The sequence below is a fragment of the Pipistrellus hanaki genome (genome assembly GCF_964339955.1).
Source record: "Pipistrellus hanaki genome assembly, chromosome: 12".
Taxonomy (NCBI): Eukaryota; Metazoa; Chordata; class Mammalia; order Chiroptera; family Vespertilionidae; genus Pipistrellus; species Pipistrellus hanaki.
This window is the reverse complement of record NC_140514.1, coordinates 29,072,995-29,093,672: the sequence shown is the minus strand read 5'-3', so window position 1 is coordinate 29,093,672 and position 20,678 is coordinate 29,072,995. Positions and strand designations below refer to the sequence as shown.

Sequence of the window (20,678 nt, the reverse complement as noted above, 5' to 3'; positions counted from 1 at the left end):
ATATTCCGAATGATATCTTGAAATTCTGATGTGGATCATATCCCAATTAGTGAGCAATTTTTAGAGTTTTTACCCAGGCATACTATAAAGAGTATTGTTACCCAGTTTGTTAAAAAAAAGACCTAAAAGGTAGACATTGATTTACCTTTTTAAGACCAAGTTTTCAACAAATTAATTAAAAGGTTACTTAATATAGCCATTGTTAATAACCACTGTTAAAGGAAAGTATTTTCTGGATTCAAAGGCTAAAATAGAATTTGTGTTCATGGTAAAGCATGCATTAGCAAATGAGATTATGAATTAACTTTTTGTATTTTTGTTTTTCTCATTGAATGAGAAAACCAAATTTATTTTTTTTTGGTCATGTTATTGCCAGATATGTAATAATTGTACTTACGTTGTTAGGAGAAGAGGAAAGTATAATTGTACACAGCTCTACAAAGGGTGTTGTCACCCAGTTAGCCAAAGGCTTATACACTATAGAGTATAGAATTTATCAAGACATTTTCATCATAAAAATGAAATTCAAATTGTCCTTAAACAATTATACTGTGTACCTTCAAGAATAGTAAAATATATGAAATTTGTACAGTACTCTTGTGTAGTTAAAATTGATTAAAAAAAAAAAAAGGTCTGGTACTAAGTAGAAATAGCTTTTTAATAGATTCTGCAAGCAAGATTAGTTGCTGTTTTTACTAAATGAACACTTTCAAATTTAATAGGAATTGAACCATTTAACTTACAGGGGGAAACTTCACATGGAGCAAAAGAATTCTTATAAACCTTCATAAAACTCAAATCTTAAGCATGTTTATTTTTTTTACCATTTGTTGTACTTTCAGTCTATAATTCTGACCATAGTTCTATTATTTCCAAGAAAGTCATGAGAAGTAACTTAGGTATTTCTTACATATTTGATTTATGAATTTTTTTAAAAAAACATTCCATAGAACCTTGTATTTACACTTTATTAGAATGCTAACCAAGATTCTGATCTAAATTAATTATATTAACTTATGGTTTGACTGTTTTTTGAAACTTAGGGTCCCCAAATCTTTAGCCACAATTATAATTTCAAAATTTATAGCTTTTAATGAAATTATAATATAGTGATATATTTACCTTTATGAAAAATGTATAAAGCATTTGGTTACTGTTTTCTTATATATACAATGAAATAAGCACCCAGCCAGAGGCTCCTTAATCTTTTTGTAAAAACTTTTACTATCTTTTCTTTTAGGGAACAATGCTTCCATCTGCATTGAGGTGGACCCCAAGCACCCCACCATGCTTCCCGAGTGCTGCTTCCTCGGCGCTGACCATGGTGTGCAATCTCAGGTCCAAGTGTTTTAACTGAATCATAAAATCCTTGTCTACTACTGCTAAAATATTACTCTAAAATATTAGGGGGAATTATTTCAAATGAAAACCTCATTTCAACTGCATACTTTTGTTTTTAATATTTTATTTTTTAATGCAGTAGTAAAACAAAATCTGTAGTTAATACTATATTGTATATCTGAAAGTTACTATGAGATCTTTAAAAGTTTTCATGGTAAGAAAAAAAAATATCTGGTAATGGATATTAATTTGTGGTAACCATTTCACAATATGTACATATGCCAAATCATCATGTTGTACACCTAAAACAGTGCTGTATGTCAGTTTATGTTGGAAACAAATTTTGTGCCAAATGTGGTTTTACAAAATAAGAACAGCAACCCCTAAATTATTAAACTTTTTTTTTCTTTAAATATCTGAAGTGGTGAAACCCCTGGGAATTAAGCTGAGCAGAAACATCCATTTGTGGTAGGTATCTTTGCAATAGAACTATTACTTTTCTATGACGTTACAAATTTAATTTAAAAAAATTTATGCTTTCAGGGATCCAGAAAATACTCTATTACAAAATTTGAAAGATGTTTTAGAAATTGATTTCCCAGCTCGTGCTGTCCTAGAAAAATCTGTAAGTGTTTTCATTGCTTTGATATCCTAAATAGCACTGAAGAATGAAAGTTAAAAGTTCTTTTAGGCACCAGAGAAAAATGAGGTTGAAAGTGAGGGAATTGGAAGAATATTATAACAGACTTCTGAACTGCAAGCAAGTTGCATGAAAGAACTTGTTAACCTTCGACTGATGGTTATGTGTACTTTTCATAGTCTTTGTAACAGTAAATTGATTGACAGACATCTTTATTACTAAAAATAGAGGCAAAGGTCCAAAGTAGCTAATGAAATGTTTGGATTTTCTATACTGTATGCTTCTGGATGACTGAAATGAAGTTCTGATTAGCCTAATATGTGTTTAAGGATAGCAGTACGGTTTTTCAAAACTGAACAGACAAGTCTGCACTGCAAATAAATTTAGAATTGATTTTTGACAAAGTTACTAAATTGTAGAACACTAAAGTGTTTTTTTTGTCTTTTTCCTTAACACAATTTTGAAGTTTAATTAGTATTAGTTCCTGTTTTTACATACTTGAGTGTATATTGATGTACAATATGGGAAAATTACTTAAGCCCAAACATGTTGTGAGAGAATAAACAGAATCTGTTTTTTTTTTTAATATATACCCATGTGTATAATTTATTGGATGAATACAATACAAATAGCTTTTCTTAAGTGTTAAATAGTAATGTGACTATTTTCTATAATATAGGGATAGTTACCTTTATAAAAACTATAATTATAAAAATTTAATATTATCTATACCATATTCATTGTCTCATCTCATTTTGTTAAGTTTTAAACACACTTATAAATATTTCTTTTGAAGGATTTTTCTATGGATTGTGGAATCTGTTATGCCTACCAACTTGATGGTGCCATTCCTGATCAAGTGTGTGATTATTCCCAGTGTGGACAGCCTTTCCATCAAATATGCTTATATGAGGTAAAATAAAAATAAGACATTTTTTCAGCTAACACAACAAAGAATATAAATTTGAAATATTTAGACTTAAAAATCTATTTCAATATGATCTCCTGTTTTGTCATTAGCTCCTGCATTACTCTACTAGTTCATTCCAGATGTCCATGTGCTTCATTTTTTCATCATGTCCAGAATACATTCATGGACTCCTATTGACACATAAATTAAATTGATGGTACACTAGAATCTTTCCGGAAACACCTCATGTAACCACATGCAAACTGTTGACTCACCTAGTTGGGAGTGGTAGTGGCAATAAGGTGAAGGGGAACTAGCACTAAGGAGCACCTATTACTTTTCAGGCTAGATTTAAGTATAGAGTAAATGAAATCTTACGTTTGATAAATGAGAACACATTTTGTGATCTGAGTATCTCACAACACATTTAAGTGACATTTTATTTGCTATATTGAAGTCTGCTTTTATTCCTGTCTCTCATCATTTGCTCTGTATAGCATTCATCTTAGTGCACAATTGACATATGTTAAACTATATGTGCATTAACATACAAACCACTTTGCAGTTTTTGGTGCTTTCAATTTTCTAAGTCTTCCATAGTATTACTACCTGGTTTTAACAGGGGAGAACTGAGTTAGAGATGTCAGTTTACCTTATTTAAAAAGCATATCAGTTCTAATTATAGAGATTCTCTTAAGGGAACATATGTTTTCTTTTGTAATAATGAATTTATTTAGTTTTTGAAAATGAACTGATGCTTGTAACTAATTTTTGAGAATTAACCCACTATTGGTGATTAACACCAGAATTAAGACTTAACTTTTCAAGAGCCTATGGTATCTTTCATCACATTAGGTCTTAAATTGCAATTAATGTATTTAGGCAGATCTGTGAGCCCCATATGCATTATTTGTGTGTTTCCGGGATAGAAAAGATAATTTTCATCAAAATCTTACTGGGGTCCATAATTTAGTTATACAGCACTGGATATAAACCTTGAAATCCATGTTGGTTTCCCTTGTTATTCCACATATTAGTAGTCTGGCATTGGCTCAGAAAATATTCCCCTTACGAAGAAAGTAAAATTTTTTTGGTATTATCTGTAATCATGCTAACACTGCTTCCTTTCTCTTTAAAATCTTCAGTGGTTGAGAGGACTGCAGACTAGTCGACAGAGTTTTAACATTTTATTTGGTGAATGTCCATATTGTAGTAAGGTAAGCTATCACATTTCATAAAATATCCTTAGCGTTTAGTTATGTGTTTTAGAAGATATCTTTATATAAACTTTTCTAAAACTTTCTAAGATACATTAATTATCAGATTGCTCCTTGGATCCAAAGAAGAGGTAATATCTCTTTTTTGGAGTAACATTTTAAAATTTTCTGGGGATCTGAAACTTTAGAAAAGTATTTTCCAAACTATATCATGACACCATTTCTTATATAAAAGCAATTTTTAATGTTTTTTTAGAATGTGCACAAACTTTGTTAAAATGTATTCTTTTTTTTTTTTTTTAAGCCAATTACCTTGAAAATGTCTGGGAGAAAGCCCTAAAATAAGAACGTAACATTTCTGTGAATAACTAAAAGCTATCAGAAGGATTTTGTTCAATATCTTCAGAGAAAATATAAAGCAAGACCCATTAACATCAAAAGTAAAAGAATGATGAAGCCATAATAATATACATCTGCCTTTGCCTCTTCACTAAGGGTAAACTGGGAAATTGCAGACCAAAATCCTGTAGAACTTAAGTCTGTGACTTCCATACCAGCTGTGGAAGGGCACGTGTACCACGATGGGCATCTGGACTTGAATGTATCTGGATGGGTAGGATCTTGATGGGGTTCATAAAATGAGTTTGGGAACTGCATAAAGCTCTCTTTTTGTGGAGAACTTTTTACTTCATTCAAAAATTCTTGCAACTCACAATATTTTTGTCTTCTCCTTGTGCTTTCCTATGGGAAAAGATATATTTAGTGTGTTAGATCTGAATTATCCAGTATTTATTTTGTATACTCATGCTAAATAAACTTTTTGTCTTTATTTTACCTGAGAAGTTGTTTTTTTAGTTCCTGTATTTTAGGAGTTTATAAAGTACTTACCAGCATCTAACAGTCAAATCTGACTAATTTTATTGATTCTTTTAAACCAGAAAGTAAGCTATCTCTTAACATAACCCAAAAATAATATAGAATATAAAAACTAAATTTTTTGGCAAGACAAAAAAGATTTAATCTTATAGGTGTCGGATAATTATTATAATAACTAGAGGCCCGGTGCATGAAATTCACAGGGATGTGTCCTTCAACCCAGCCTGGAAGACCCTCTCCAATCAGGACCCCTTTAGGGATGTCCGATTGCCCTTTTAGGCCTGATCCTCCTTGGATCCTCACAAATTTTGTCCCACAGGGACATTCAGCAATTTGTGAAGATATTTTGGGTTGTTACAACTGAGAAGAGGTACTATTGCATCTACTGGTTAAAGGCCAGGGATAGTGGCCTACAATTTCAGAACATCCCCTTACAGCATATATCCTAGCCCAATATGACAAAAGTGATTCTATCAAACTGCATTCTGAGCACCCCTTCTAATTCTGGCCATGCGTAATCGGGTATTCATCAGATTTCTCCTCTTGCTTTGAAATCCCATGAAATTAATACAACAATCAAGTTCGACAAAATACAGGTACCAACTTAGGCTACAACTTAAGATGACTTTTACCATAGGGCAGCCTATAAAAGTTTAAACAGAAGTCAGGACATATCAAGTTGAACTACCAATAAATTAACTGCCTGCCAGGACAAAATTCAAAACTATTTAATCAAGTCTGGACTCTCAAGAACTTAGCATCCAGAATGTTCAATAAAACTTGACTACACATAAGAAGCAGGAAATTTTGACTCATATCTAGGAGAAAGAAATAGATATGAGTCAGATGGTAGAATTATCAAATAATAAAACATCTACATAAATATGTGCAAAGGCTTAAAAGAAAAATTAGGCACAATTACTGAACAGATTGGGGACTCAGCAGAGAAATAGAAAATATAATGCACTTGTAGAACTGAAAAATGACATGAAAACTTCATTGTCAAATCAGCTCTTAAATCTAGCAAATCAATGAGAGACCCAGCAAAACAATATCCAAACTGAAATACAGCAACATAAAAAAGTGATTTGATAAATGAACAAAGCTTCAGTTATCTGTTAGAAAAGGTAAAACAATCTCATCTGCATATATTTGGTTATTAGAAGAAGAAATTAAGAGGGGTTAAGGCAGAAAAGAAATCATAGCTGACTTTCAATTGGATGACAAATATCAATCCAATGATAAAAGAAACTCAATGGACCCAAGCAGAATAAATACAAGACAGCCATCCCCCCCACCCCCCCCCCCAAAAAAAAATCTAAAAGCAGGATCAATAAGAATAATTATTAACTTCTTACAAGAAAAACACACACCCAAAAGTGGAAACAACATCTTTAAGAACGTAAAATTCCATAAGCAGTGAAGCCTTCAAAATGAAAATGAGCGCATCTGTTAACAGACAAGACAGAGTAAGAGCATTCTAAGTGAAACATCCTGCTAATTACAACTAAAGATTTTGGATAAAAAAACAAAAAACAAAAAACTAACAAAACATTCTGAAAGTTGCACAATAGAAGGCAGACTGGATAGAGACCTCAGGACATGAAGAATAACCAACCACAAGTCTCACCCCTAGCTCCCTCTTTTTGGATCCTATGTATTGCAGCCTGGCCATAAAGCAGCTGCAATCTGAACACAATATGCAGAGACCAAAGAAGGTTGAAAAATCTCTAAGCAGTGGACCTGAGGAGTGGCAGGTTTACAGGACAGAACCTGCCTATACCTGCTCTGTTCTATGTGGAAACCATAAAAAGCTGTGCCTCTCCTATTTCCCACCTCACACCATAAGCATGATTGATTTGAGATGGTTCACAGACCCAAACACAAAACCTAAAACAATGAGCCTTCTAAATATATAAATGTAGCGAAGTTACTTTGTGACCTTAAAGTAGACAAAAGCTTCATTACAAAAAATAAAAAAAAATTGCAAAGCAAAAAATTGGTTAATTGAACTTTAACAAATACTGCCTGGCTCGTGTGGTTCAGTGGTTGAGCATCAACCTATGAACCAGGAGGTTGAGGTTCGATTCTCATCATCTCCCTTCCTTAGAAACCAATAAAAATATTTTTAAAAAATAATAGCTTCTTATCAAAGACACTATTTAAGTGGCTGTCAGAGGGGAGGGGAAAGAGGGAGTGGATGAAAGAAGGTGAAGGGATTAGCCAAAGAACATACATATATCCATAACCCATAAACATAACAGTGTGGTACTGGCCAGAGTGAAGGGAGGGGAGGATGAAAGGGTTTGGTTGAAGGGAGGCAAGTGGGATGGGGTGGGGTGGGAGGAGCGTCTCTAATACTGACAACAATTAAAAAAGGAGACACGGCTAACTGGCTGCACACTAAGGAGAATATATCCACAATAGATGTACCTAGGACTCAAGACTTATGTGTAACATATATAAGGAATTCCTACAACTTAATAATATAATTAACTGAAAATAGATCAAAACACTTGAAAAGACATTTAACAAAAGATTTATGAATTTAGCACATGAAAAGGTGCTTAAAATTACTAGTCATCAAGTAAGAGATAATTAGAATCACCATGAGATGCTAAGACACATGTTGGAATGGCTAAAATAAAAGACAACACCAAATGTTAGGGAGGATGGAAGGCTTGTACATTACCAGGAGAAGTATAAAATGGGAACCATTTTTAAGCTTTTTATAAAGCTGAATATGCATCTGATAATGAAACCCAGCAGTTTCATCTTGGAGGAAAAACAAAACACGTCCTTTGGACTTGTGTCAGAATGTTTATAGTATCTATATTTGTGGTGATGGCTAGAGCCAGGGAGCCCAATTGTCCATTAGTAAGAGAATGGATATGGGAATTATGATATATCAATAGTTAAAACAAGTACTACTCAACAAGAAAAAGCAAATTACTCATACATGCAACAGTATAGATAAATCTCAAAAAGCATGCTGAGTCAAGCCAGACGCAAAAGTGCATACTGTATGACTACATGTATGTGAAATTCTAGAAAAGGCAAAACTAATCCACTGAAGTGAATTAGAATGTCTAAACAGTGATTGTCTCCAAGATGAAGGGACTGGCTGAGAAAGGAAAAAACTTTCTGGAGTGATAAAATCTACATACACATCACACTGCCATCCAATGAAAATAAATGAGTCAGTTCCTAAGCTTGGAACCCGGGCATCTCTCTATTAGTTTGTATGCTTACTGGATGGACATGAAATGACTAACTAATATGCTTCTAATTTTGCCTTGTCTGCCAAGAAGTTTAAATCCAACTACAATGCTCAGTTTGGTGATTAACATCACAACTGCCTGATATGCCAATTTGGGGGAAGGGGTGAGGGGTAGAAAGTGGGGGAGTTAAATTTTTCTATTTCACATTTGGGAAAATGATGGTGTACAAATCATATAACATATTGGCCCTTCTGGTATTTTTTAATTTTTTTTTTCCTGAGGATATAAATACATTGTACTCTTGTCAAAAAGTTTAGATTAGGAAAGACATTTGCTGTTGGCTGAGTGTCGTCTGCTAAAGGTGAGTCACTATCCAACCAAATGATCAAATGATGTAGAAAGTACATCATTTTAAAATGCAACCATACTGACAGGAACACTTCACTTACAGTTGATTATAAGGGTTAGAGTGGAGGCACCAAAGTAAAAGTATGGAATACGTTAAGAGTCCCTAATGGATCATAGATGGCATAAAAATGTAAGTGCACTTTGTTACATTCTTGGGCTAAAGGAAGAAATCAGATCTGTAGGCAAATGTACTCACTGTCATTCTTTTCCTCTGATAACTGGTGTTGGCTGTTTTGCGTTCTGCTGGATAGGACATTGACTGTCCCTTCTCATTTAACAAAACTAGACAACCTTGGCCCCCAGAAGAAAGTAAGACATCTTTACTCCCAAAGGGCATATTCTGATGGAACACTTTAGTTATGAAATCATAGTGAAGGTGTGCCATAAGGAGAAAGAATCAAAAACACCTCTCACCTGCGCGGCTTCTTTGTTACGCGATCCAGTCCGCTTCTCCTCTTTCTGAACTTCTCTCCCTGTGGCAGAGGGCTCAGCACTGCCCTCACTGCGGACACTTTTTTCCATGAACCTGGTTTGCATCTGACTGACTTGCTTTGTTGCAGCCTTTTGCGAATGAACCTGTTGATTTAGAGTAATAATAGGTAATGAAAACTTGACACCTAAGAAAATGCATTTCTATCCAGATTCTTGAAAATTCCAATCTTGCCAAGATTTGGAAGAAAAAAAAAGGAAGAAATGGAGAGGAAACCAACAAATGGACGTTATAGAAAAAAATAAGAGTAGTTGGCCAGATCCTGCCCCTTTCTCATCAGGAGGACAAGACCAATTAAAATCAGTGCCTCTGTTGTGCACTCTTTGGAAATTACCTCTGCAGAATACTTGCTTATTGAAAACAGCATTTTTTTTTACAGAAAACTGTCACATTTTAAAACAGCACATGAATTCATTATTAACCTTTGCTGGGAATGGATCCAGAATATCTTTTTAGTTTAAACTCCTAATTAGAATCTTCCTTTTCTATCACTGAAGGGAGCCTAATTAATGTGAATGTGTGAGAGGAGCGTAGGATGTTGCCTACTTTTTTACACAGGTAATTTAACCTTTAAGCAGGTGGATAACAGTTCATGTCATCTACGCCTGTGTACCAGGAGCAGAGGTTAAGTTCTACAACAAACTTGCTTCTGAGATTTCTTTTTCACACTCTGGCGTTATCTGGGGGATGACTGACTCTTCATAACCCTGAAGGAGATAGGGAAATAGAAGCGCAGATCCCTCAGTACGGCTGGGAGATGGAAAGCCGCAGTGAAGATCCTCATGTGAAGTATTGGTTCGGCAGCTTCCTGTTAATAGCAGCTGAAGGCGCAGCCATCTTTTCTCCATGGGTTAAGCCGGGGGCAGAAGACAGGAACAGTGCGAGGGGAAATAACGGAGTAGCCAGTGCCAAAACAGAGAATGAATTACACTGGCTGGGCAAGCAGAGCCTTCATTTGTAGCCTCAATTTTTAGCTTCTATTGCCAAGTGTGCTCACTCCTTCCCTTTAAAATATGCTGGTGTTTTGTGGCTAGGTCTAAGGTGTCACATCATCATTCTTTTTGGTTAATCCTCACCTGAGGGCATTTTTTTCCCATTGATTTTTAGAGAGAGTGGAAGGGAGGGAGAGACACAGAGACAGAAACATTGATGTGAGAGAGACACATTGATAGGGGATTGAGCCTGCTACTGAGATAGGTGCCCTTGACCAGAATCAAACCCATGACCTTTCCGTCAGAGGGATGACACGCTAACCACTGAGCAACGGGCCAGGGCACAACATCATTCTTTATTTGCCCCTCCGCTCAGAGAGCCCAGCTTCTCAAAGGAAAGCAGCCACTGCCTGCCAGTAACCTGAAAGTGGAAATTGCTTCCTAATCACTTAGGGGTTCTTTATTTCCAACACTCCCATCTCCCACACTACTGAGGAAATGTGTATCCCCCTCCTGAGCCACTCCTGCATCTTGGTAATAAACGCTCATCATGCCACCAGTGTGAAACAAGGAGCTTCCCGAGGCTGCTGTGCGGTTTTATCCTAATAAAGCACTGGCTTGCCAAACATCAGGAAAATGTGTTCTATGGCATAAAGGATCAGTTGAAATATTGAGTTTTTTTAGTGCTTCCTGTATGCGAGGCACGGTAGGTCTGACAGTTGTTCTGGGAGCCTCTGCCTGTGCAGAGATTTAGTCTAAGATTCAATTCTCCGTGAGGCTGGATCTGTTGTCGGATGGTTAGGCTGTGCCGCCATGGGACACCTCTACCTACTAAACAAGATGATACCCACTTTATGCCAAAGTTCTATTTCTAGGGAAAGTTTTAAAATGGCAAGAATGAAGTAGATTAAGTAAACATTTTTCTCTAAGTTATAAAAATACAGAAAACACTCGGCATCCCACGTGATCTAAAGGGATGCTATCCAAATGTGTGTCATTTTGAGAAAGTAGCTATTCAAACAAGGTACTTTTTACTTAAATTTCCACTAGTACTTCTCACTATGCTACAGAATCAGGAATACTTTGGGACCCTTAAAATTTCATATACCAAAAAATGTGTTTATAATGGAGAATTTATATTTTGTTCTTCTCACATACAGAAAATAAACATGAGGTTTAATATAATTATTTTGAGAATTAAAGCTCAAGAAAGAATTTTGTAGACATTTAAACTAGGTGCAAAAATTACCACAGTAATAATAAGTCACTCCTAGCTCTGCTGTAGGAACCTCCAATTTCGGGTGAATGTGGGAACAGACTTTTACTGAAATCTGATTAGCTTGAACATTTTAGCACGAACCTGCAGCTACTCCTCTGGGTAGGGGAAGCACTGAGGAAGAATGGGTGGCTCCTGATCCCAGGGTGTCTACACTATGAAACTATGGATTCAGGTATCCTCCTAAGGAAGGAGCTACTGGCAAACTGATAAAAGGATCCACTACACTGGCTCCTGAAGAAACCGCTTATGCAAGGGCTGAATTGGGACTTCAATAACGCTGGTTTTTCAATTTGGCTTTAGCCTTCTCATCTGGGAATTCTAGAGCTTTAGCTCACCTCAGTAAGCATTCTTACTGAAATATGGTTTCCTTCAGTGAGTTTTGGACATTAAATCCCAGTGGATGGCATAAATAGACTGGTGTAGGCCTGATGATAGATTCTTCTAATTTGTCAGTGCTACCTCAGGAGCCGTCAGCACGGCTAGCGGGTGATTTCAGCTACGCACACCATCATTTTGATTGAGGCAAATACCCCCAAAGATTTGCTTTTCAGGAAAAAATATCAACGTCTCTACTATCTTGACATAAATTCATTCCCACTTTAACTTCAGTAACAGCATTTGAGGACTTTGGGAAGAAGGCTCACTTTATAGGGAACAGTTTATGACATCTAGTAAAAACCTAGTGTTGAAAAAAAAATACCTCATTTTTTTTTTTTTTTGGTAAAAAGTTTGCTGAGGTTCATATGGTGATGTGCTATTTTCTAATAGCTAACCAAAACATATTTTTAAGAATTCTAAATGGAAAAGGAACAGCAATTTATAGTGAGGGAAATAACACTTTAAAAAATTAAACATATCTTTCCTTTGAACACTGAATGATAGAAACATTTTATTCATAGAATAGTACCCATTTTTTGGTCCATTGGCTTATTTTTAAGTATCTTTAAAAAGTACAAGTCCAAAGTTCATTCATTAATTTGTTACATAACTAAGTGACCCATGTGTAGGTTATTAAGTAATATTTTTAAGGAAATTTTAATGACTAAAGAAAGAAATCTGGGGCCATTCATTAATACTCACTTTGGACTTAAAATTACACTTGTTATGGAAACAATCAGTTACAGAAACTATCTTATGCTGTATCGGGCAAAGGGGTGAAGTATAGAACAGTTTGTATTGTCATACTTGGCTTTTGAACATTTTCAAGTTTCGTTTTTTAAGCATCACAAAATCTGTAAGTTTTAAAAATAAAAATTAAGGTTTAGCCACATATAGTGAATCTATATTTTATACTATAACTAAATATATTTGTATACTTAAAATGTTAGCGAAATAAAGTCATTATCCAATAAATATTGACATACTGTGAAATATATCCCCAAATCATCATACTTTATAATGAGGTTGATCATATTGTTAACAGAAGGTAAGGTGTTAAGAATGTTATTTTTAATATTTATCCTCATTGTTCAAAGTCTTACAGATGTCTCTTTGTTTGTTTTTCCCAATGACCCCTTCCAGCCCTCAGCTCCCAGGTCTTCACATTCTATTGTCTGTGTTCAAAGGCTATGCATGTAAGTTAATCACTCCCTACCCACTGACCCCCACCCCTGCCTCATTCTTAAAGTTTTCTTTTTACAAAATGCTCTCATCAAAAGAAAAGAGTAGCTGGGTTGGGGTGACTCAGTGGTTGAGCTTCAGCCTATGAACTAGGAGATCCTGATTCAATTCCTGATCAGAGCACATTCTCAGGTTGCGGGCTCAATCCCTAGTAGGGGCATGCAAGAGGCAGCAGATCAGTGATTCACTCTCAATACTGATGTTTCTATCTCTCTATCCCTTTCTGAAATCAATAAAAATATATTATAAAATAAAGAGTAAATCATTTTTGATTTGAGGCTCATTGGAAAAACTGTTTTATGTTTATGCATGTTAAAATGGTTTCAGAACATCCTTAGAATTTGATGAAACAAAATTCTGGTGAATAATTAAATTTTTATATCAGAGGATATAGCTATCTGTTTTTAAAATGGCTTTTTTTATATTTCAATTAAGTTCGTGAAACTAAAAAACTACAAAAAAGGGAAAAACATTACTTAGTGTAGACTAAATGGTGACCATTATTGCAAGGGAAATACTATGTCAAGGAAATGCTCTTTGTTTTGTTGCAAAAGTGTTAAAACACAAAAGTCAATAAAACTGTTGAAATAAGTCTCCGTAATTACCAAGATCAAAATCCAGTGGCTTTTTATTAAACATGAACTTTTGTTCTGCCTTCTGCAATAAGTAAATAGTGCTGACAATTGGTTTGTGAGGCACTTGCTACAATAAAATGTAATTGTATCATGAGAGAAAGGTGACAATCAGGAGATCATGAAAAAATTACATATTCTCACTGGTAGTTAATTAGCCATGCAAAACCTCCTCAAACAGATATTCTCTTCTATTAGGAATGATTACTATGCAGGCCTACAGATGTCAATACCACAGTCATTCAAATACTTCTTTCCCTACTAATTGAAGGTTGTAAAGCTCTGGTGTCAAGGTTTTGCTTCCAAAGAGCTAATTTATGACTAGAAGGATATTTTATGTCTTCAGTTGCAGCAGCTACAAAATTCAGCAAATCAGAACCATCTGTGCTCAGATACTTGACTCACCGTTCATCCAGCAGCCTATCCGTCATGTTAGTTTGCATCCTGCATTCTTGGCTCATGAACACGTGTGATGATCCAAAGTTCATAAGAAACACTAAAAATGAATGGCATCCTGACCCTACCTTATTATACACGCATGAGGGGAGAAAAAGCCCTTCTATTTTTTGCATGTGGATAGTGGCAAGGGAGAAATGGCCATTTAGTAACCTGTCCAGTCATGTTGCTGACTGCAGTCTCAGGTTTCCCCACCCTCTTAAAAAATAATTTGTCCTAACTCTTTTGCATTGTTTCAAATTTAATCCTTTTGCAAGTTCTAATTCTTCTTATTTTTTTTAAATTTGGACGAGGGACTCAGAAAACAGCAGAATAAAGGAGGGGATACGACTTTTTAAAATTGACTTAAAAAAAAAGAATTGCTTCTATAAATTGAAATATCAGCACATACAAATAATCTGCTTAAGTCTAAGAATATTATTATCACCATCAAATTATGGCCAATTTGGTCTGCAAAAAACAGAGGGAAATAACTAAAGAAAATCTGAAGAAAAGCAGCAAATAAAGGTTCTTATAAATAAAGTCAGATTAGACTTAACCTAGTTGCATCTCTATGACAACAGTGACCGTTTTACTGCTTTAATAGTACACAACAGACCACAAATCCTACTATTTTTCTGCAAGAAACAATATGTCGAACTTTCAACCAAATTCTTGGAGCTGAGTTAGGGGAAATAGGAATTAAATATAATAAATAAGAAACTGAGTTGTCAAACTCATTTGAAACCTAAAACAATCTCACTTGGAAGCAAGCTTCACAGGAGGCAATCATAAAATCCCAGGGACTATGACACTTACTTTTTGATGGTCTGGAGTACGCACATTTACACACTCTCCTTTAGTGGAAAAATCCAATGGTCCTAAAGGTATTCCTCCTGGGTTCAGAATTTTCTTGAGCATTTGATAGTCTGGCTTTTCATCATATGCTAAATTATGAGCACATACCAAATACTGGGCTATTTCATCTGTGAAGTATTAAATTTTTTACATGTCATTCATAATCGGCAAAGGAATGTCAAGACACTAGTATCTTCAAAATCATTTTTCTCTCTTACACACACACACACATCCTAAAGAAACTAAGAATAAACAATTCAATGAAAAGCACTTTTTAAATGATATCCAAAAATGACTGAAACATAGTTACCTATAGATTGACAAGATGAGAGGAACATTGTTTTTTTTTTACATATTTTTGTATATACAGGGTGTCCCCCCCACTAAAATATATACACTCTAACAACTTATTGCTCAATTTTAAAAATGAAATGTATTTTAATAAATACTGTCTTTACAATTATTCGAAGTTTGTGTTTACATTTCGGAGGGAGGGGGAGGAACACCCTATATTTATTAAATCACTAATCTTATCTAAAGAAAGCAAACTTTTTATATTATAGTGATTTTGATTTATGGGTTACAAGTTCTAAGAACTACCTTAGTAACATGATAGATGCTTTTATTTTATGTTGAGGTTTTAAAAAATCAGTTAAAAACAATTGGTACTTACTATAAACCTCTTTACTTCAAATCAGTGGTTCTCAACCTTTCTAATGTCACGACCCTTTAATACAGTTCCTCATGTTGTGGTGACCCCCAACCATAACATTACTTTCCTTGCTACTTCATAACTGTAATTTTGCTACCGTTAAAGAATCGTAATGTAAATATCTGTGTTTTCCAATGGTCTACAGCTCTAGAGCAGCAGTTCTCAACTGCTTCAAAGGGAAAAAAATAATTCCAAATTTTAATTAAGGCTTTGATTTTCAGATTATAGCAGTTTATTTAGAAATGACCTTGAATTGTATGTGTTCAGCCGTGACTGACTGCAGACTTCACCAAACCTCCATACCTGGCTAGCCCAATACATACCCATCACAGCCTTCCTGATTTAGTGCAGAAGAATGAGGAGTTGCTACCTTTTATTTTTTTCTCTACTGTCATCTCCTGCTTGGGACTATAAGGTAACTCTCCCCCCGACAAAAAAAAATAAAAAAAATAAAAAAAAATAAAAATAAAAAAAAATAAAAATATATATATATATATATATATATATATGAACTACAAATCTTTAAAAACAAATAGAATCAGTAACCAAAAGTTATAAACATAGCAGAGCCGTAAAACAAATGTGGTTTTTGCATTTTTGTTTCATGAAGCTTCAATCTACAATCTATGTACGAGGATAAGACCATACACTGTTTAAAAAGGGGCATGTGTTCGTTTGTGGTGACGTTTGGAGGTTTAGACTAGTTCACAGACTAGTCTTCACAAGCCTTTCCCCTTCAAAGACGTATCACTGACCCAGACTCAAGTACTTCTCACTTTACCGCGAGGCCGTTCACATCCACAGTGAAGGAATCTGGGAAGTGTGGCGGGTTGGCAGGAGTGACTTCCAGCCTTCTCTTCCCCTCCCTCCAGCCCTACCTCTGTTCAATCTGGTCTGGGAAAGACAGAGAAACGGGGCTTCACTGCCCACAGGGAAAAATCCCAAAAGACACAGCCATCATCTGTTTTGCTAGATGAAAGTCAGGGACTGACCATTACACACCAAACTGTCCACAGCCATTCTCCAGGGACGTCAGGCTCATGTGTTTATTTGTTTGGACACTGTGGCAATTATGCAACCTACTTTACCTTCCCCCCCTCTAATGTATATGAAATCTGTTATCTAGCATTCCATCAGCCAGATTTCTATTAACTGGCAAGTGCAGGGGTTCCATCATATTTATAACTAAGGCTTGTGGGAGCCCTCTGGGGGCGTCCAATTCCTGGAGGGATGATCAAGGAGGAAAAAGATTAAATTACATTCACTGCTATTTTAATATAAATATTCTGTGGTTCTTTGCGCCCTTCAAGATTGGCAAGTGTGTATGGTCTATCTTACAATTCTATTAACCAAAGTATCCCAAATGGAGAGAGCAGAGCTGGATATGCTGGGAACACTTTTCACCGATGGCCGTTAGAAGACAATGGAAGGAAGACTCCTGGCATTCCACTGGCTGGAGCAGCTGTTCTGCAAAGCCTTCACAGGTCTGGGGTTTGAAAAACACTAGGTACCAGTGAGGTCGGAGAGGGAGAAAAAGCAAAGACCCGCCTCTGTTACAAATGCATGATTATAATCCTGGAGCTCAGACTTCTGTGATGTAGTACTGGTTTAAATGTTAGCCTTTCAAGATCTGGATTTATTATATTAAGTACACTTTCTAATTTACTAGCATATTTCCAGAGCTATAAAACAAAATACTTTGAGTAGTATGAAATTATGATATCCTTGAATCATCTGCTTTTTAAGCTAGCAAAATATTAAGTATCATTACTGACTATCATTTCAAGAGACAGAAACTTTTGTAACTACTTATTATTACACTGAGTTAGGCATGCATGCTGCAAACTTCTTGGCTGTTTTATTTTGTAAAATGTCTCGGTAATGAACCTTTTGTAAATCAGTTTAATTGCCCTGCTTAGAATACCCATTCTCCTAAGCATAATCAACTAACTTAAGAGACCTTCAATGAATATTAATGGCTCAACGTGTTGTTCTTTAGAAACAGAAATCTGCATTTTATGAAATAGTACTATAGACTCAGATGCTGAAAGAGAGGAGCCTGGCACTGCCCCCATGAGTTCCACTCTCCTCTTCCTCTAACCGGACCTTAGCAATGGAAGTGTCATGGAAGGTTCTCTTACACAACCCAGGGCATCTGGGCGCTCTTTTCTGGCCTGAAACTGCACACTGACCTTTTGTGCAGGAGGGACAGCAAAGGTAAAGGAGATATACGAGGTGTACAATTAAACATTTTTTTATGGAAATCTCCCAGCTCTTTTTTTTTTTTGCTAAGTGAAACACAAACTGTATGACCTGTGAAAATGTCAATAAGAATATTAGTCGAGCACAGCTGGTGTGGCTCAGAGGTTGAGCGTCCACCTATGAACCAGGAGGTCACTGTTCAATTCCCAGTCAGGGCACATGCCCAGGTTGTGAGCTCGATCCCTAGTAGGGGGTGTGCAGAAGGCAGCCAATCAATGATTCTCATCATTGATGTTTTTATCTCTCTCTTTCTCTTTCTTCCTTCCTTTCTGAAATCAATTATATATATTAAAGTATTAGCCAAAAATGAATATTGGCATTTGGACCAAGTTGCTCAGTGCAATTACAAAAACAAAACACTTTCATCTTTCAAGTCCACCCCCTAAATGAGGAATCCTTCAGTAGCAAAGGGAGGGCAGAAGGCAGGATGGCAGACGTATGGACTTGGGAAATAGCGGTGGCAGAGCAGGTCTGGTTTGTTCCTCTTTGGTTTCCTATGAAAATGAAAACTTTGTCTCTTGTCAAAGAAGGGCTATGTCAGTAAGTCTAAGATGATTTAGCTTTTAAGCCCTCCGATGGAAATTGACACTGACCGTAGCTAGAGAGTCAGTGTGCATATTCACTTTCATAAGTTAGGTAAAAGCTAACTTTGAGACTGCCCCATATAAACAGAGAACAAGATTCACTCTGCTTATCTATCTCGGAGAAAAAGCAAGCCTGACAGCCAAAGGTTCTATAAGACAATGTAACCCACTTGCTTAAATTGGTGCCTCACTTGTATTGCAAATGGCAGGCACTTTTGTGACTCTGTATCGACTTATTATTTTTACTACTACTGAGGTCAAATTAAAGAGCTCCCAAAATGGTCTAGACTAATTTGGAAGGGAAAATGATTTGATGAAATATTATCTCCAAATTCCAGTACCACATGCTTTTGCCAATCCAAAATTTTGTTGCTGGCTGTTCAGCCAGAGTGTAACCCAGGGTCTAACAACATTCAAGGTTTTAATAATTTTTTTTTAATTACTGATTTAAAGTCGTTTTTTCATAGATCAACTTTATCTTCTTTCAACAATATATAGAGGAACTAAAATAGGAAGTCAAGATGAAGCTGTGTATTAAACCTGGGCATGATTCCCATAAGATATGTATATAAAAAACAAAAACAAAAAACAAAACAAAACAAAACAAACAAACAAAAAACTCAGTCGGCAGAGCCTGGAAAGCAGCCTAAACACTTTGGTGCGGTGTTCTCCTGTTCTAATGTCAGAGGGATCTAACAGTCTCTGCTCCAGCAACCTATCTGTAACCCCGGAGAGTTTCCTCCCCGCCCTGAGGAATGGGAGCGGGTGGACTAAAAAGTTGTAAAACAGAAGTGACAAATGTGGTGATCTGTCAAGCCTACGGGAGGAGGCAGAAGTTATCATTTACTTACAGCAACTGCTTCCAGAAGGGGCCCATTTAAGCACAGACTCAGGGAGCTCATCCAACAGGCTGAAACAAAAGAGTAACACACAAATGAATTTGTTTAGGATCCTGTGACCCACTGAAACAAAAGAGTAACACACAATGAACCTGTTTCCAATTCCCATTCGGTGATCCACTGTTTTGATTAGCAGACAAAACCCAAATTCTGCCTTGTTGAGTCACCCATACTTGACTTTAGTACCTTTTTTTTTTTTTCTTTTTTTTTTTTTTTACCACCAGTAATAAATAAGAGGGAAAGTGGAGGTGGGGAAGATCTCCCAATTCTCATTGAGCAATCTTATATCAATCCCCTAGAAACTAAACAATGTAGGACTTAATTCAAAGTTTATACGTGTAAAAAGGTAGAAGTAGCAATGTCTGTCATATTTTTCTTAACAAGAAAAATACATATTGTAGAAGAAAAATGCATGTGGATTTTAAGGATATTTTTCTTCAAGAACTTATTATTGGGGAGAGGCAAATTATTTAATTACTTATGTATAGAGTTCTCTATTGGGCAGTGTTCCATGCTATTCTATGGTTAAACAGATTAACAAAAAATATCCAAAAACAAATAAACAAAAACAACTATTATTCTAACCATTTCCAATCTTTTAGACTGAACAAGTACAATTCTCTTAAGTTGCTTCAGCCACAACAATATAAACATTCAATGAAAATTACTGATATGGATGTGTGATTCATAAATTCGGACACAGGCAGAATTGCAATAATAAATGCACCGATACCACCCTATGTCAGGAAAATAAAAGGCATAAGGGAGATATGGTAGTTTGGTTAAATATGCAAGTATGCCCTTATGGAAAATTCAGTGTTATGCCTCCTCAGCAAGTGGAATAAATTATGACTATGTATTATACACAATAAGATGTGTGAAAATGTCTACAGTTTACCTTAATTATACATCTCATAATATATTAGCTTTACTGATCTAAAGGTTTTACTAATAAATCAAAGTGAAGATATTAATATATGTAAGGATCCCCAAATGTAAATCAAGTTTATATTTATTGGCATTGTATTTATTATTTTATATAATCCCCTATTATTATATTTGAATATACATATATAGGCACATTCATTAAAGATATCTATAATGACTGCATCTATGTAGGCAGATTGATAACAGACTAAAATCATCAGAAAGTTTTAATATGAGAAAAACATATAGTCATTAGAAGTAAATTGCTAATCTTTGAAATAAAGTACAATATTCAAACTCAGCAAACTGAGGTGAAAAATTGCCAGGACTGTTTATTATTTATACCCATTACTGAGTTTTGACTTGACCCATAGACTGAAAAATGTCAGTTACATGGGGGTTAATACGGATACATTGCTCACTGTAGTGATAACT

At 35.5% G+C, this 20,678-nt stretch overlaps 2 protein-coding genes across 6 annotated transcripts in view; one reads left to right on the top strand and one right to left on the bottom strand.

Moving 5' to 3' along the window:
- FANCL (FA complementation group L) overlaps positions 1 to 4,807 on the top strand; it is a 51,525-nt gene extending 46,718 nt beyond the window's left edge. For both annotated transcript variants that reach the window (XM_084900407.1, XM_084900408.1), the window contains 6 exons: positions 1,241 to 1,324; positions 1,764 to 1,809; positions 1,885 to 1,966; positions 2,778 to 2,894; positions 4,037 to 4,108; positions 4,413 to 4,807. In XM_084900407.1, coding sequence (XP_084756533.1) covers positions 1,241 to 1,324; positions 1,764 to 1,809; positions 1,885 to 1,966; positions 2,778 to 2,894; positions 4,037 to 4,108; positions 4,413 to 4,448 — 437 coding nt within the window. In that variant the 3' untranslated portion in view covers positions 4,449 to 4,807. The remainder of the gene's footprint in view (positions 1 to 1,240; positions 1,325 to 1,763; positions 1,810 to 1,884; positions 1,967 to 2,777; positions 2,895 to 4,036; positions 4,109 to 4,412) is intronic.
- The window catches only part of VRK2 (VRK serine/threonine kinase 2), a 70,354-nt gene that overhangs the window by 491 nt on the left and 49,185 nt on the right, over positions 1 to 20,678 (bottom strand). For 3 of the 4 annotated variants that reach the window (XM_084900403.1, XM_084900406.1, XM_084900405.1), the window contains exons 10-13: positions 19,269 to 19,327; positions 14,821 to 14,987; positions 9,028 to 9,189; positions 4,392 to 4,849 (exon numbers count right to left, since the gene is read on the bottom strand). In XM_084900403.1, the coding sequence (XP_084756529.1) occupies positions 4,511 to 4,849; positions 9,028 to 9,189; positions 14,821 to 14,987; positions 19,269 to 19,327 (727 nt within the window). In that variant the 3' untranslated portion in view covers positions 4,392 to 4,510. Of the gene's footprint in view, positions 1 to 4,391; positions 4,850 to 9,027; positions 9,190 to 14,820; positions 14,988 to 19,268; positions 19,328 to 20,678 lie in introns of those variants that run through there. The other variant, XM_084900404.1, reaches the window with a different exon arrangement.